A 15,116-nucleotide genomic window follows, 5' to 3' on the forward strand; every position below is an offset into this window, starting at 1 on the left:
CACAATCACATAACATTCTGTCGTCGTCATCGCGTTGGAAGAGAGAAAAACACAATATTTTTTTTTTCTTTCAAACGTTTAATTGTATTATCACTACCATTACTACAATGTTTATTGCGGCATTGAATTGATTATTACTACACTACAATTTTTAGTTTTCTTAATGAATTCGTTGTTACTATTATATTGAGGTAGACGCAACGTTAAAATTGCATTGATTTGTACAATAAATTATAAATAGAAAGAGAGAAAAGAGAAAAACACAATATTTTCTTTTTTCTTTCAAACGTTTAATTATTATTATCACTACTATTACTACTACTACAATTGCGGCATTGATTTGTACAATAAAAAATTACTAATACAAAATAAACTACTACTACAAAAACAACAATGTTTTTTTTTTTAAAGTCAATGGATTCGTTGTTTTTTTCTTAATATTGCATTGAGGAAGACGCTTTCGTTTTGTCAGTTGTTGGCGCATCTCATCCCGCAAAGTATCGGCCATCGAAAGCAAACTGTCTTGAAACGTAGAAACCATATCGGTTTCTCGTTTTTGAAAATTTTCTATTACTTGTTGATATTTGATTTCTCTTTCTTCCGATTTGGTGATATGATTTTGGAATTCTATCAACATAGTATTGAATTGTGTTTGTAAAGTAGTCAGTTTTGTTTCTGTTTCACGCAAATCTTGGCGTGCCTGCTCCAATTGGCCTGAGTTGTTGAATGCCAATGTTAGATGAGGGTAGATTATTGACATCACTAATGAAACCTCTCGTCGATGGATACTTGTCCATTAGAGAATCTTCTAAGATTCTTTTTCGCTTGTACTGAAATTTTTCTTTTAATACCGTCATTTGATCTGATATCTGAAGAATCATCTGTCTTGACATCAATCATAAATGCACGATTAATTTGTAAGTCGAATCTTTCTTTTTCGTATGGAAGTCTGCCTTTAACAAAAACTGTGGCTCTACCACAGAGTCGGCAGAGTTAGTTCATCACGTACCTAAAAATTGATTAATAAAATTTGTTTTGTCAGTCTTAAGATGTAAATTGAATAAAATTGTTACATACTTTCAATTGTTTTTTTTTTCTAAATGTTTGGAATTAACTAATTTTATTAATATTATTCCCTGAATATCTTCCATGCTTCATACGACTATAATAATAATAATAATATAAGTTATAAAACAATGGATACCATCCATATAGCCTATAGCCTATATAGCTACCCTTTTCTACTTTGTTTTGTCCCTGGACCCTGCGCGCCTGCTGCCGGATAATATGAACATATTCTAGCAAGGTTAGAACTCCGAGTATAAATCAATTATAAATAAATTGCTAACCATCCAAATTAATAATAATATTTAGGCCTATATCTGTCTCCAACTAGGGCCTAGCTAGGCCCGCCCACAGAGCCTAGGCACTAGCTTCAGGAACAATAGTACCACTGTCAAATGCTTCATAAACACATAGCATGATAGACATCGTGACACGTGAACACGGGCTAGGCGCCGATCCAACCGATTTAACGGTATTTAAAAATCATTTTTTTACAGATAGGCTAAAGGGGCTACATACAATTTTTTGTTCAGTTGATTAATATTGTATCTTACCTTTATATAAAAAGGGATCCAAGTGTATGTATCTTTTCAATTTCTTTAAAAATGACTTTGAAAACCTGGAAATAACCGTAAACTTATATTTTGTAACAACAATTATGGTGACCGAAATATACCGAGAAACCGTATCCGGATATTCACCCCCTGGACATTTACCCCCCGGACAACTACCCCCCGGACAACCACCACCTGGACCACTACCCCCTTAGGACAACTACCCCTTTAGGACAACTACCCCCCGGACAAATACCCCCCGGACAACTACCCCCTTAGGACAACAACCCCCTTAGGACAACTACCCCCTGGACAACTACCCCCCGGACAATTACCCCCTAGGAACAATTACCCCCCGGACAATTACCCCCCGGACAATTACCACCCAGAAAACTATCCCTTTAGAACACCCTAACCACCCAGACCATTCAACAACCTGACTCTGCAACTATTAATTAATAACTATATTTTAATTCGTTACTTTGACGAATTACTATTCATTATTGTAAACAAAAGTAAAAGATTGAACATAAATATAGCCTGGTGGTATAAACTGAAGATTGTCACACATGATCATAGGATAGTCGAACGTATTATATAGTACTCCATGTATTTACTGTAAAGACTGGGTTCGCTAATAATAATAATAATTTTTGCGTCAGGACAATGCTTCGATAACCACTGGTCTTAAAAGAATTAATTTTTGTCTCAAATTTGTCATATATGTATTTTTGTACACTTGAAGAATAATATCACTTTTGATATTTGACCTCAATGTTCACTCACCGAATAAACGTCGATCTTTAAATAAATTCCCCTCAAATAAACGGTGACCATGTCACTCCCATGAAACATCATATGGAATAATCGGCGTCTATTTCCATTAGATTATACCCCCTCCCATTGAATAAACAACTTTCTTCCAATAAATGTCCACCTAAAACCACCTAAACAATAAACAGCCCAGGCCGTTTTTTCAATAAATACGGTACTTTAAATCTAGCACATCTAGGGTCTAGCGTGCTGTTAAACAGAATAATCGGTTAAAAACGGGTGTTTCGAAACTAGAGACCCGAGACCAGAGACCAGAGACCCGAGACCCAATACGAAAAGGGAGACCTAAATATACGAAAAGGGAGACCCACGTATGAAAAGGGAGACCCCACTATACGAAAAGGGAGACCCTAATATACGAAAATGGAGACCTAAATATATGAAAAGGGAGATCAAATATACGAAAAGGGAGACCCAAATATACGAAATGGGAGACCTAAATATACGAAAAGGGAGACCCACTATAAGAAAAGGGAGACCCCACTATACGAAAAGAGAGACCACACTATACGAAAAGGGAGACCCTAATATACGAAAAGGGAGACCCAAATATAGGTCTCCCTTTTCGTATTGGGTCTCGTGTCAGGTCTCTGGTCTCGGGTCTCTAGTTTCGAAACACCCGTTAAAAACAGATGATTTCATTTTTACAGAAACCGGTCCTATATATTTGTCTACTTTTGGATTGGAGGCGGGGTAGTTGACCGGGGGGTAGTTTACCGGGGGGTAGTTGACCGGGGGGTAGTTGACCGGGGGGTAGTTGACCGGGGGGTAGTTATCCTAAGGGGGTAGTTGTCCTAAGGGGGTGGTTGTCCGGGGGGTAGTTGTCCGGGGGGTTGTTATCCTAAGGGGGTAGTTGTCCTAAGGGGGTAGTTGTCCGGGGGGTAGTTGTCCGGGGGGGTAGTTGTCCTAAGGGGGTAGTTGTCCGGGTGGTAAACATCCGGGGGGTAACTGTCTAGGGGGTAGGTGTCCTAGAACCCCGAGAAAGATCGAGGAGTTGGGTTTATTTGATTACTATGTTTCCCGCGGATTCCGCGATCGAACAAAGAAAGTGCGCATGAAATACTCAAATGAAATTCTTGTGCGCAGGTAATATATTATTGTTTGTATCTTTTTTGTTAGACTTGCCCCAAGTCTGTATTATCTTTTTTTTATTTCGACCGCGATTTTTGTCTGAAAAAAGTATCCAAAATCAAGTAGTATACGTATGAAACGCCATATGTGCCAAAATATTTATCTGTTTACTAATATTAAGACAAAACTCCGTCTGAAACCCAGACTACTTTTTTGTTTACACCACCATGACGTCGTTTCACTAGTTCTGACCGATAGAGGGCCAGGTAATTAGCGGTGGCCAGCCGGCCGCGATTTTTTTTTCCGTACGAGAGTTCCTCCATCGGTTCGTTTCGTACTCAATCGACTCTCTTCGGTATTCGGTAAAGTCAGCTCACTGATGCGTGACAACATAATACAATTTACATTTACAAACCGCGAGCTTAATTTCACACAGGCTCTCACAATAGTAAAATAAATCTACACTAATACGAGTTTTGATTTGATGACATTAATTAATAAATACTAGGCCTACTTAGTAATTACATTAAGAACCCAATAGCATATTGAAGATATTTAGGTCTACGACCCAATAGTAGGTCGTATCAGATATTATTTTTTGAAGTTGAACGACCTTTTGTCACGAACGAGAGGCTCTTTTTCTTATCGTTTATGGTATTGTACTAGCCCATGGCTAGGTATTACTTTTGAATTTAAAATGATTATGTACAGTAGGAATTCCTATGCACAGTGTATGTTTTTTATACCTTTTAAAATAATATTATTAAATTAATATTTATATTGTAAGGTAATGGAAATTTTACGTTAAAGGTGTACGTATTAATTATCCCCAATCTTGAAAAAAAGATTTCAGACTTTTAATAATAGGCAACTTTGGAGTTTTAATTAAGTTATAGGCCTACAACTAATATTATTGTTTATTATATGTAATTTGGAAAATCATAAAAAATACATGCAAAGTAAAAAATATTCAATTACGGTACTGACACGACTGCAATAGTACAAATACATTTAATAATAACACATTTTTCAGGAAGCTTATAATTATATGTGATACTATCATCAATTATTAAATTAACACAATATTAAACGCTTTATAAGCAAGCATGTGTTTCTATACATTACAACTTACAAGAATACATGTTACTAATACCATAGAGATATTATAGTGAACATAATATCTCTATGCTAATACTAGGCCTAAATGTATACAATTTTTCAAATGTTACACTTAAAAACCTGAAGAAAATTGTAATTTTCTTGATAAAAACATCTGTTAGTGTTACTTCTGTACATATAATTTCTAACCTACTACTTCATTTTATTAAAATAAAAAATAGTACTAGACTGTAGATGGAATGTACTACATTGAAGCACACGTACGTAGGGCTAGGCTAGCTGGCCTTGCTTGTGACGACCAACAAAGTGCTGCTGCTGTGTGTGTGTGTTACTGTTTGTGAATCTGATGGTACATACATTGGTTTGTGGCTGCCTATACAGTATTATATTATTAAAATTCTAGGACTATTATTATTATTACAATGACGTTCAGTACTACTATTAATATTTATTATTATATTTACAGTGAGTATAGTATTAGGCCTCTAGTATAGTATGTATAAATTTGTCACTCGTGCAAAGAAGCTGCTCACGTTTTGTGATACGGGTTGGGTAGGTTTGGCCAGTATGCGTACCTTTTTATGGCCAGCGGGCGTCCCGGAAATTGCGCAATATGGCCAGCGGGCGTCCAATTATTGCGCAATATTTGTTCAATGGCAGCGTCCGCTCCGTGCGTGTGAAATACGTACAATGCGACACAGATGGCGCTATATACATAATTAATTTTATATATACAGAATTTGCAAGTAGGGCAAGGCTGAACTGAGGCCTCTAAAATCCAATCTATCTGTTCAGAGCAGGCTAGTAGCCAAAGTTAAACTGATTTAGTAAATTATACTACTGTATTTTAGGGCCTAATTAATAACAATAATTATTAATAGTTTTAACTATTATAATGTCAATCAAAAAACATTTTAAATGAAATTTCACATTATTTAATATTTTTTTTCTGATAAATAATAATAGTACGTGGCCGGCCGGCATCTCGCGCGGAAAATGTAAATATAACGCCCTCTCTGTCGCATTGTACGTATTTACACACAGAACAAGAAAATTTAACTGATGAATTATTCATGTTTATTTTGTGACGTTTCATGAAGGGGTCCCCAACTTATGTACGAAAAAAAAAATCGCCGCCCGCTGGCCATATTGCGCAATTTCCGGGACGCCCGCTGGCCATAAAAAGGTACGCATACTGGCCAAACCTACCCAACCCTGTAGCGTTTTGTGGTTGCTGTCACGCATCAGTGAGCATCGGTGGCTTACCGAAGAGTCGATTGAGTCCGAAACGAACCGATGGAGGAACTCTCGTACGGAAAAAAAAATCGCCAGCCGGCCATATAAAGAGTTACGACATTGGATTATAGTCGATCACGTGATATGCAGATCAAAATGTGTCAAACTTGTCTCCATTAATGCATGTAAAGTATAGGAGCAACAAAATACTTTCAACTTTTTCTTATATTTAAAAAAATGTAATTGCACATTTTACGGTAAAATATCGACGTGCACAGCGTACAGAAGTACTTGCGCCAAAGAATATTGCGCGTGCGTGCGTTAGTACATTATAACGTTCTATTGATTGATTTTGGAACAAAACATCCCATAACTACGTCCTATTAATAAAAATTATGTAATATTTTCAATTCATAATGCATGCTTTGATGACTAAATAAAATAATAATGTGTTGAGGATATATTTGTTAATATACTGAAAAGGGTATGAACAATATTAAAATAATAAAGGCAAATTATTACAAATGAAATGATGAACGAGTCTCTGAATGTTAATAACGTTGGCGGCGCATTTTGTGTAAAAAACACACAGAAAGCCATATACTGCATAAAAATAGGGGTGAATTTGTTTGTTTTTTGTATTGGTTCATTCTTTGATGTATCCTAACTTCCATGTAGGCCCTAGCATTTATTTGTTTGTTATTATAACAAATATATATATATTTTAACAAATCAATACCATTAATAAAATTATTTACTAAAATAAAAACGGAATCTAAGCGTTATTTCATTGACAACAAAATCTAAAAATAATGCATGAACGGATCATGAGTTTGAAAGGTGAGTGAGTAAACATCCTGAGGCAGTTTGGAATAGCCAAGGCTATGCGGTTTGTTTGATGCAGTAGTAGCATATTGCACACATCTTTTAATTGGATTAAAGTAGAATCTGACTTCGTACTCTCTCCTTTTATTTTACATCTCCCTGCTTTAACTTTAGAAACTTAAACTTTCAGGTAAAAGGTCTTAATGAAACAAAAACAATAATCTCAAACTCGACAAATTTAAATTAGGCCTAGGCCTAGGCTAGGCCTATACCTATCCCCAACAAAAGGCCTAGATGTGTTCAATTGTGGTTTAGTATCTTAAAACTGTGCATCTCTCTCCCTTTCGTGAGGAAACTCACTTCTATTTCATTTCAAACTTTCAGTACTACAGAAATAAAAATATCAAGATTAACCGGGATTCCGGCCCGATGCCACCTTGTCTATTACCAACGGCCATTGCCACCCGGCCAATTACCCGCCCGTCCTATTACCCGCCCGTCCTTTTTGCCAACCGGCCTTTTGCCAACTTAGGCCTTTTGCGGCCTGGCCTTTTGCAGTAATGGGCAGACCCGATTAAAACTTATAAAAACATTTACATTAGGCCTACATGCATATTGATTTCTATTAAATTCCTAATTTCTATCGGAAAATGTTTCAAACCATTGAGTTTGCATACACTTTTCTGACTCAATTTGATTTTGTCGCAACATCAAGTCATTTATGATCTGCCAGTTATCTGCCATTTCTCTGTATGATGTCTATAAAAACAAGAACTGCTGTTCTTTTTACGATAATCCCTGCATTTTTCGTACAGGAAACAAAAACCGAAAACACTTTTCATCCTAGAGCTATTAGATTACCATTAATTCTGTCTGACGGAAATATTGTTTTCAAAAGTTCAATCAGATGACGTCATTATAATTGTTTGAAGGTTTGCATGGCGAAATCAAATGTTGATATAAAGTTTGCGGTACACCACGTGTACTTATTTAGTTCTGAAAATAACTGTTGATTTTCTCGACGTTTCGATCAATATGCTTTGATCGTCCTCATGAGAGTGAGAATGTCATTATAATTAATATTGTGACGATACAACGTTCCAATTGTTCTTTTTGAACATGACGTCATTTGATTTGATTTGATACCGGACCGACAGACCGACATAGTGAACTATAGAGTCGCGTCCACGCGACTAAAAATACCAGGCAGCATAAAATGGTTAATACCTATTTAATTAGTTCTCGTAATTAACGAACGCGGACTGGGATTAAAGGCAGTGGTCAATTAAGTCTGTATAGAAAGGGAAGGGCTCACAACTAAAAAAAGTTTACCATCCCCTCTTGGGGAACCGTGGCCAATCGCAAATCGCACAATCACTGGCCCATTTAAAAAAAACTATAATTGCTTTACACCAAACCGGGTAGTAACAAAGTGCGAGGCAGCGAGGCACGCGAGGCAGGGAAGGCATGCGAGGCAAGTCAGAAATTTATGCGAGGCATCGTTTTACCATCATCAAAAAATGCGAGGCATCATTTTATCATTTCTCAAAATTGCAAGGCAGGAAATCACCGAAATTGAAGTAGCCTAGTAGGCCTAGGCCCGCTAGGCTAGTTTCCTTTTGCACCTGCCTTGTAATTTAACCAAGGCTTTATCCTGAATACCACAGCTTAGAATTAGTAGGCCTACTTTAATGAAGAAAAATCACATAAAAGTAACAATAAATCCATTAAATTGGTGATTTTACAGACGTTGTTTTTCTCGCATTTCGCACACTCAATGTTCAATATTTTGGTTTCTATGGAACGCCAAAAGAGCAAAATTAATTAGAGGGCTAAAAACTCTGTGGAATCCATTTATATTTAACGCATTATTTGGTGAAAATCAAGTACAATTTCAATAGATTTTGTCACTGTCAGTAAGGAAAAATGTTACTGTTGATAATGTACACGGTTTCGTTAACCTTTTAAAGAATAAAATAGAAAAATTCATCATAATATCCTTAGTAGGATGTCCTAGGTCTAGACTAGGTAGTGATGTTGATTTAGGATCGATTATTATTCTTTGAAAACAGAACAGTATCAGCAGTAACATATTACAACATTTTTATTGACAAATTAACAAATATATTGAAATAAAACGTGTTTTTCACCAATAAATGCATGAGAAATTGACGCATTCCACTGAGTTTTAGTCCTCTATTATCGTTGCTCTTTTGGCGCTCCATAGAAACAGAAATATTGAACATTGAATAAGTGAAATTCGCGAACAGTGTGCGAGAAACACGCCTGTAAAATCATTAATTTAAGGATTTATTTGTTACTTTTTATGTGATTCTTTCATTAAAGTACTCATGAGGTATACTTCTAAGGTGTGGTATTCACACGATAAAGTTAGTTATCAAATTTGGAGTAAAAATATAAGCGAAGGAAACTAGCGCCAGGTTTATTAGTACGTACATGGACAACAATAAATAAAAATCGTTCGTAATATACCTAGCTTACTAAAACAGGAATAGTGTATCATTATTAAATATTACACCAATTATTATTTTATCAAAATTGATTAAACTATTTTCTACATAGGCCTTTATCTAGGTTGGGGCTAAGCATATTAGCTAAAGTTTAATTTTAGGCCTAGTATTACAATTGTCGGACGTAAGTCTTTTTTCACACGCGCTCCAGAATTCTGTCGCAATTTTTTTCTTTGCGGCATGTTATTGGATCGGCATATCAGTTACCTTTTATTCACCGCCAGTTATTGAACTTGTCCTGGCAATCGCTGTTCACCTTATTTGCGAGAGAGGTACACGTGTTGTTCCTAGAGAATGGAATGTCAAAAATGTCTTTGGCACGCCGCTCAGAGAGAAGTCTGTGCGTTGCTGCTGAAACCACGTGCTATAGGAGGGGAATGCACCACAATCCTCTGAGCTGAGGGCTGAATCATTCCGCTACCTGCTAAATAGTAAAGAGGGATTTTCCATCTCTCGGGTCTACCGGATCTAGGCGCAGGGGTGTGACAAAATATTATTTTCACTCTGCTATGTTCGAGAGACATGTGAGTGAACACGCTCGAAATGCCAACAAACATTGGAGTCATTTGATGAGTGTGTCGCTATAACAATTATTGTTTATCGAAAGTTGAAGACTGTCGTTCAGATTTTTGAACCGTAGTTTGGGCACTTTTGTAAAAGTAAAATTTGACACGATATGACTTGAATGAAAAAACAATCGTTACATAAAAATAAACAACATGATGAGTGTATACACGAATCTATTTAGATACGCTTGTATCGATTGATTATTAGGCCTATAATATAGCATAATAGCACGTTAAGATATGCCTCGCACCTTTTTGAAATTGTAAACTATATGCCTCGCATGCCTCGCACTTTTGGAAATGATAAAATTATGCCTCGCACAAATATTTGGCATGCCGCGCATGCCTCGCTTGCCTCGCGTGCCTCGCTGCCTCGCACTTTGTCAACACTCCACCAAACCTATTCACCACAATACAATAGGCATAGTAGTAGGCCTATAGTTGATAACTTGCTAAACAACACGAATCCGAAAAAAAAACACTAGGCCAGCCTACTGTAATTTAAAGAGGTATTGTCGATCCAGTTTTTGGTCAATGAATAAATAATAAAAGCAGGCCACCGTATCCATAATTGACGCGAATACTGTGACCGTACCCCTAGCAACAACAATACATTGTATGCACTCTAACTGTATCACTATCAAGGATAGTGTTGCAATTGATTATAGGCCTATCCTAGAAGCAGCAGCCGAGAGAGACTCGGATCTTCTTGTTTAAATGTGATGGAAAGAAAAGAGGGTACTTTATTTATAATATACCTAGGCCTAGTCTTTTTGTTAACTGAACTAAAAAAAAAGTCATCATGATGATATGTACTGTAGGCCTATCATAGGCCTAGACCCGCTATGCCTAGCCAAGCTAGGTAGCTAGAGGGGAAGGCCTAGCCAACTTAGGTCTAGGCCTAGACCTAGTGCTAGGTACAGTAGGCTACTACTAAGGGAGCTATAGCCTAGGCCTAGTAGTAATAGCCTGCGCTAATGCACTTTGTCTAGGGCGGCCTAGGATTCCGGCGGCCAATTTTCTTTTTTTGTTTGATCTTTTTTTCTTCTCCACCGTGCTTCCTTGTTTGTAGATCAAGTGTTTTGATGAGTGATGGCCTTTCTTGTACTGCATGTGGGAGGTATAATAATAAGGCCCTCATTAAACAAATAATTTAAGTAGGCTAGGCCTAATAATAGATTTAAACAATTCAGTTTCCTGTTTGGTTATAGCCTAGGACTAATAGGATCTGGTCTAGCCTAGGGCCTATACCTAGCTATCTAGGCTGGAGGCCTTTCTATGTCAGTACTATGATGATTGGGAACTCTCTGAGTCCATCCATAACAAACATGATCATGAATTGATTGTGAGTATTGCCGGGCCTAGTTCTGTATTTGCTTACTCTGAATACAGTTATTCTTTGTAATGGTGTTAGTAAATATTTGAGCAGAAAGACCATGGCAACGAAGTATACATTCTAAAATACTCATCATATGCAACACATGTATTGAAATGTTTAATCCAAGCAAGATGTTTTAATCAACTCAAAATTGTACTTTATTATTACCAAGGCAAGAATAAAGTCTGAATTGTATTTGTGTCAACCAAGGAATATTAAATATCACAAAAGTTGACAAGAATCTTGTTATGTATCGGTGAATTCATTGAGTAGTAAAGTACAACTATTTTAATGAAACAATGGCATCAACCAAAAAGTCAGGAAATAAAATTGTTGTTCCACTAACTAAAAACCTGATGACAACAAACGAAAAGGTTTATCGAATGCTGAAGACACCAGAAGCACAGAAATCTTTAAATCTTAATGACAAAATGCCTTCAATCTCATCTTTCTGTGGTGAGCATGTACATTTAAGAGCAATAGATATGGCAACTTGCTCTAGGTTATCAATGCAATCAGGAGATAGTCTACAGGTGAATCCGTCAATTGCAGGTATCCTTGTTATGTTAATAATATTATTCACTTTCTCTGGTTTGTTATTGGTGAAACTATGGTTCAGAACGACATTAAATTATTTATGTACCGAGGACAGTAGTCCACTACTCGTCTTTTTTTTTTAAAATTAGTCTCAAGCCCACAGACCTATTATTAAGTCAAGTCTATATTAAATAAAAAGAAACATATTTTTATCATACAACATTTTAGGTACAACTCTTGCCTTACTAGAAGCTGCAGAGAAGGGTGATTCAAACAAGGTACAACAACTATTGAAGGCAGAATACTTCAATGTTGATTACAAAAGAAATGAAGATTTTCGCACAGCTCTTCACAGAGGATGCCAATATGGCCATACTCAAGTAGTAAGGCAACTTTTAAAGGTAGTGCACCGTACAATTATTTAGTATACATAATTCAAACAGTATACTCAACATTTTGACAGGGAAAATAATTAAATGGCGAGTAATAACATGGGTGCCTTAATTTTGTCTAAATACAATTACAGGATTAAAAATTAATATAAATAGAGAATTAAATATAAATACTTATTGTTTTGGTAATTTCATTTGGATGTTAACTTATTAAAATGAAATATTTTTATTGAATATGTTGTCAGGGAGGTGCAGACCCAAACTTTAGAATGAGCTCTGGAAAAACTTTATTGCATGAAGCATGTGTTTTAGGTCACCATGATATTGTTTTGCTTCTGTTGGACTTTATTCAAGATGTAGATACAATTGATAACCAGGGCCAAAATGCATGTCATGTAGCCGCATATCATGGAGAGAATCGGTGCTTAGCAATGTTAGCTAACAAGGGTATGCAAATCATTCTCTTTTAAATAATAAATAAAATTAATAAATAAATAATAATAAAATGAAACTATTAATATCCTAAATATTATTATACAAATAATGAACGTTCATAAGTTGGATGGTGAGAATGTTATAGAGCAGTCAATATTTCATTTAATGAAATGTTCTCTCGATCCATTCAACGAATGCAATACATTCATTATTTGTTTTAACACACCTACTGGCTTGAATGAATATTTATTCAATTTATCTGTCGGAAATCATTGACGGTTATTATAATTATATATATCGCATACTACAGTACACGACATTGATTTTCTAACACGATTTTCAAAACAAATTTTAATTAAAAAATGAAATAACTATAGGTTTTATTATTCATAGGTGCTGATTGTGCACTTTTTGATAACAGAGGCCGGACACCAGCTCATTTAGCAGCGCAGAAAAATCATCCACAAATTTTGGAAAGCTTAAGTATACATGGTGTTGACATTGAAACTGCTGATGAGAATGGTAAAAGGCCATTGCACTATGCTGCTATGCAAGGAGGTAAAATTAACAACAGAAAAGTGTCCAATTTACAATACAATACTTAGCAATGTTCCTGAATATTGCTTCAGGTGATGCATGAGAAGCAATCAACACTATCATTATATTTGTAAAGAGTTACAGTATCATGAAAATGCCCAATATCTCCGACTAGTCCCTGCCACAGGTACAGGTAATCCCAAATTTTAAACATGCCAATTCTCATTTTTGTGTAGTTTCCATACAAAAAATTATCTTACTGTATTAGCTTTGCTAGCAAGTAATTTTGAATGAGCATTCCATATGATGGTATCATGAATATTTCAGATCCCAGGTCTTGCATTACAGAGTAAATAACTTTGAATTATGGTTGCAATTTACTGTTTTAAATATATGATTTTTTTTTTTCAGGGTTGGAATGTCTGGTTAAATTAATCCAATGTAATTGTGATGCATCGGTACATGATGCTTTAGGTTGTATTGCAGCACATTATGCTTCGGCTTACAATCATATCGAGTGTTTACGCTTTCTCATCAAGCATGGTGCTACATTTACAAGTGTTGATGCATCTGGAAAGACCTTAGCTCATTGGGCAGCTCAAAACGGTGCTACAACAACTCTACATTGGTTATTTGAAAAGGGTGCTGATCCGAATATCCAAGATGGTATGAACAAAATTGAAACTAGATTTAATTCATCACTATGACGAATTATATTGTTATATTGATTGATTTTGTAAGAATCTTTAATAATTTATAACATATGAAAAATAGGATCTTGCTATTAAAGTAAATACAATAGCCGGTATCAAAATCCGATCAAAGATACCTCTGTGTATAATGTCATAAACCACCTTGTTACATAATAATAAAGACATGCGTATAATCTATACACTAAGAAATAAAATTGAACAGACAATACGGATGTAAAAAAAGTCTTATTTCGATCTCTGTACCTTGGGTTATAATAATGCATATAACCTAATTAACTGGTATTATGGTATCACAAATTTTATACCAAGCAAACAATGTAAATTGTAATATCTACACACAGATCTAATGTACTTTTTGTTTGAACCTATTTCCACAATCTTTTTTATATTATATAGACAATGGAAATACTGCTGGACACTTAGCAGCTGCAAATGGACATGCAAAGTGTTTTAATTGCTATCTTCAACACAGTGGTTGTTTAGAATTAACTAATAAACGTGATGAGAAAACTATCGACATTGCAAGAAGATTTGGACATCCATTTTTAATAAGCAGAGCATGTAAGTTGAGGCTATTTTAAAATAACCCAGGACAGATTATTACTGGTTAGTTTGGACTTTCACAATAATGTAAATATATTACTATATTTCAGGTAGTAATGATATTACTTGTGTACATTGTCAAGATAAATCAGATATGATTAACTGGGAAAAAAATCATCAACCAACTAGAGTACAAAGGTCAATGGCCAGCATACACAGTAACTCATACAAAACCACGCTTCCAGACAAACAGTACGTTATTTTATAATACTATACACTATAAATTGTTTTATAAAACAAATAATAAATGTACTGTATTCGTTGAATGGTAAGAGTATTTCTTCACAAGTTGAAAGGAATTTAAACTCATAAAATAATTTTCACCATCCAACTTCAACTCCAAAAAATGTACACTTTTTTAAAGTCTTAACTTGTAAGAATTGTCATCGGTTTTCATTCATAATATAGTATATTTTGATTATTTCCAGAAAGCTGCCTAAAACTAGAAAGAAAGTTTCAAAAAAAGAGAAATATAAACATGAAATTGAGCTACCAAAACGAGACTTGGCTACGCGTTATTTCACTGCCTAATATTATACAAATAATGAATGTTTATGAGTAATAATGGCACAAGGTGAATGGTTATAACCTTTCATCATTCACCTCATGCCATTATTTGTACCATTACACAACTATAAAACATTCATAACTTGTCATTTGAAATTGCACAAAAGGACAGCGCGCCTGCTAACATATTGATGCAGCTGGTTGCAACATTCA

At 35.4% G+C, this 15,116-nt stretch overlaps 1 protein-coding gene across 2 annotated transcripts; it reads left to right on the forward strand.

The window, feature by feature from the left end:
- The first annotated feature begins 10,420 nt into the window (after positions 1-10,420).
- On the forward strand, positions 10,421-15,044 carry LOC140055610 (uncharacterized). Of its 2 annotated transcripts, XM_072100947.1 has the most exons (9): positions 10,526-10,539; positions 11,352-11,731; positions 11,945-12,117; positions 12,354-12,555; positions 12,937-13,101; positions 13,492-13,746; positions 14,190-14,354; positions 14,447-14,588; positions 14,825-15,044. In XM_072100947.1, the coding sequence occupies exons 2-9, from the start codon at positions 11,479-11,481 to the stop codon at positions 14,925-14,927; spliced, it is 1,458 nt and encodes a 485-aa protein (XP_071957048.1). In that variant the 5' UTR covers positions 10,526-10,539; positions 11,352-11,478; the 3' UTR covers positions 14,928-15,044. The 2 variants fall into 2 exon arrangements, with proteins under 2 accessions (XP_071957049.1, XP_071957048.1); XM_072100948.1 differs by lacking the exon at positions 11,352-11,731 and having other exon boundaries at positions 10,421-10,539.
- The last annotated feature ends 72 nt before the right edge of the window (positions 15,045-15,116 follow it).

The sequence above is a fragment of the Antedon mediterranea genome, chromosome 7 (assembly GCF_964355755.1).
Source record: "Antedon mediterranea chromosome 7, ecAntMedi1.1, whole genome shotgun sequence".
NCBI classification, from domain to species: Eukaryota; Metazoa; Echinodermata; class Crinoidea; order Comatulida; family Antedonidae; genus Antedon; species Antedon mediterranea.

Excerpts from the sequence above, each read along its gene's own strand:
- LOC140055610 (XM_072100947.1), top strand. The coding sequence starts at position 11,479 with ATGGCATCAACCAAAAAGTCAGGAAATAAAATTGTTGTTCCACTAACT. Across the intron at positions 12,556-12,936 it reads AGCAATGTTAGCTAACAAGG|GTGCTGATTGTGCACTTTTT; the intron begins GTATGCAAATCA and ends TATTATTCATAG. Across the intron at positions 14,589-14,824 it reads ACCACGCTTCCAGACAAACA|AAAGCTGCCTAAAACTAGAA; the intron begins GTACGTTATTTT and ends GATTATTTCCAG.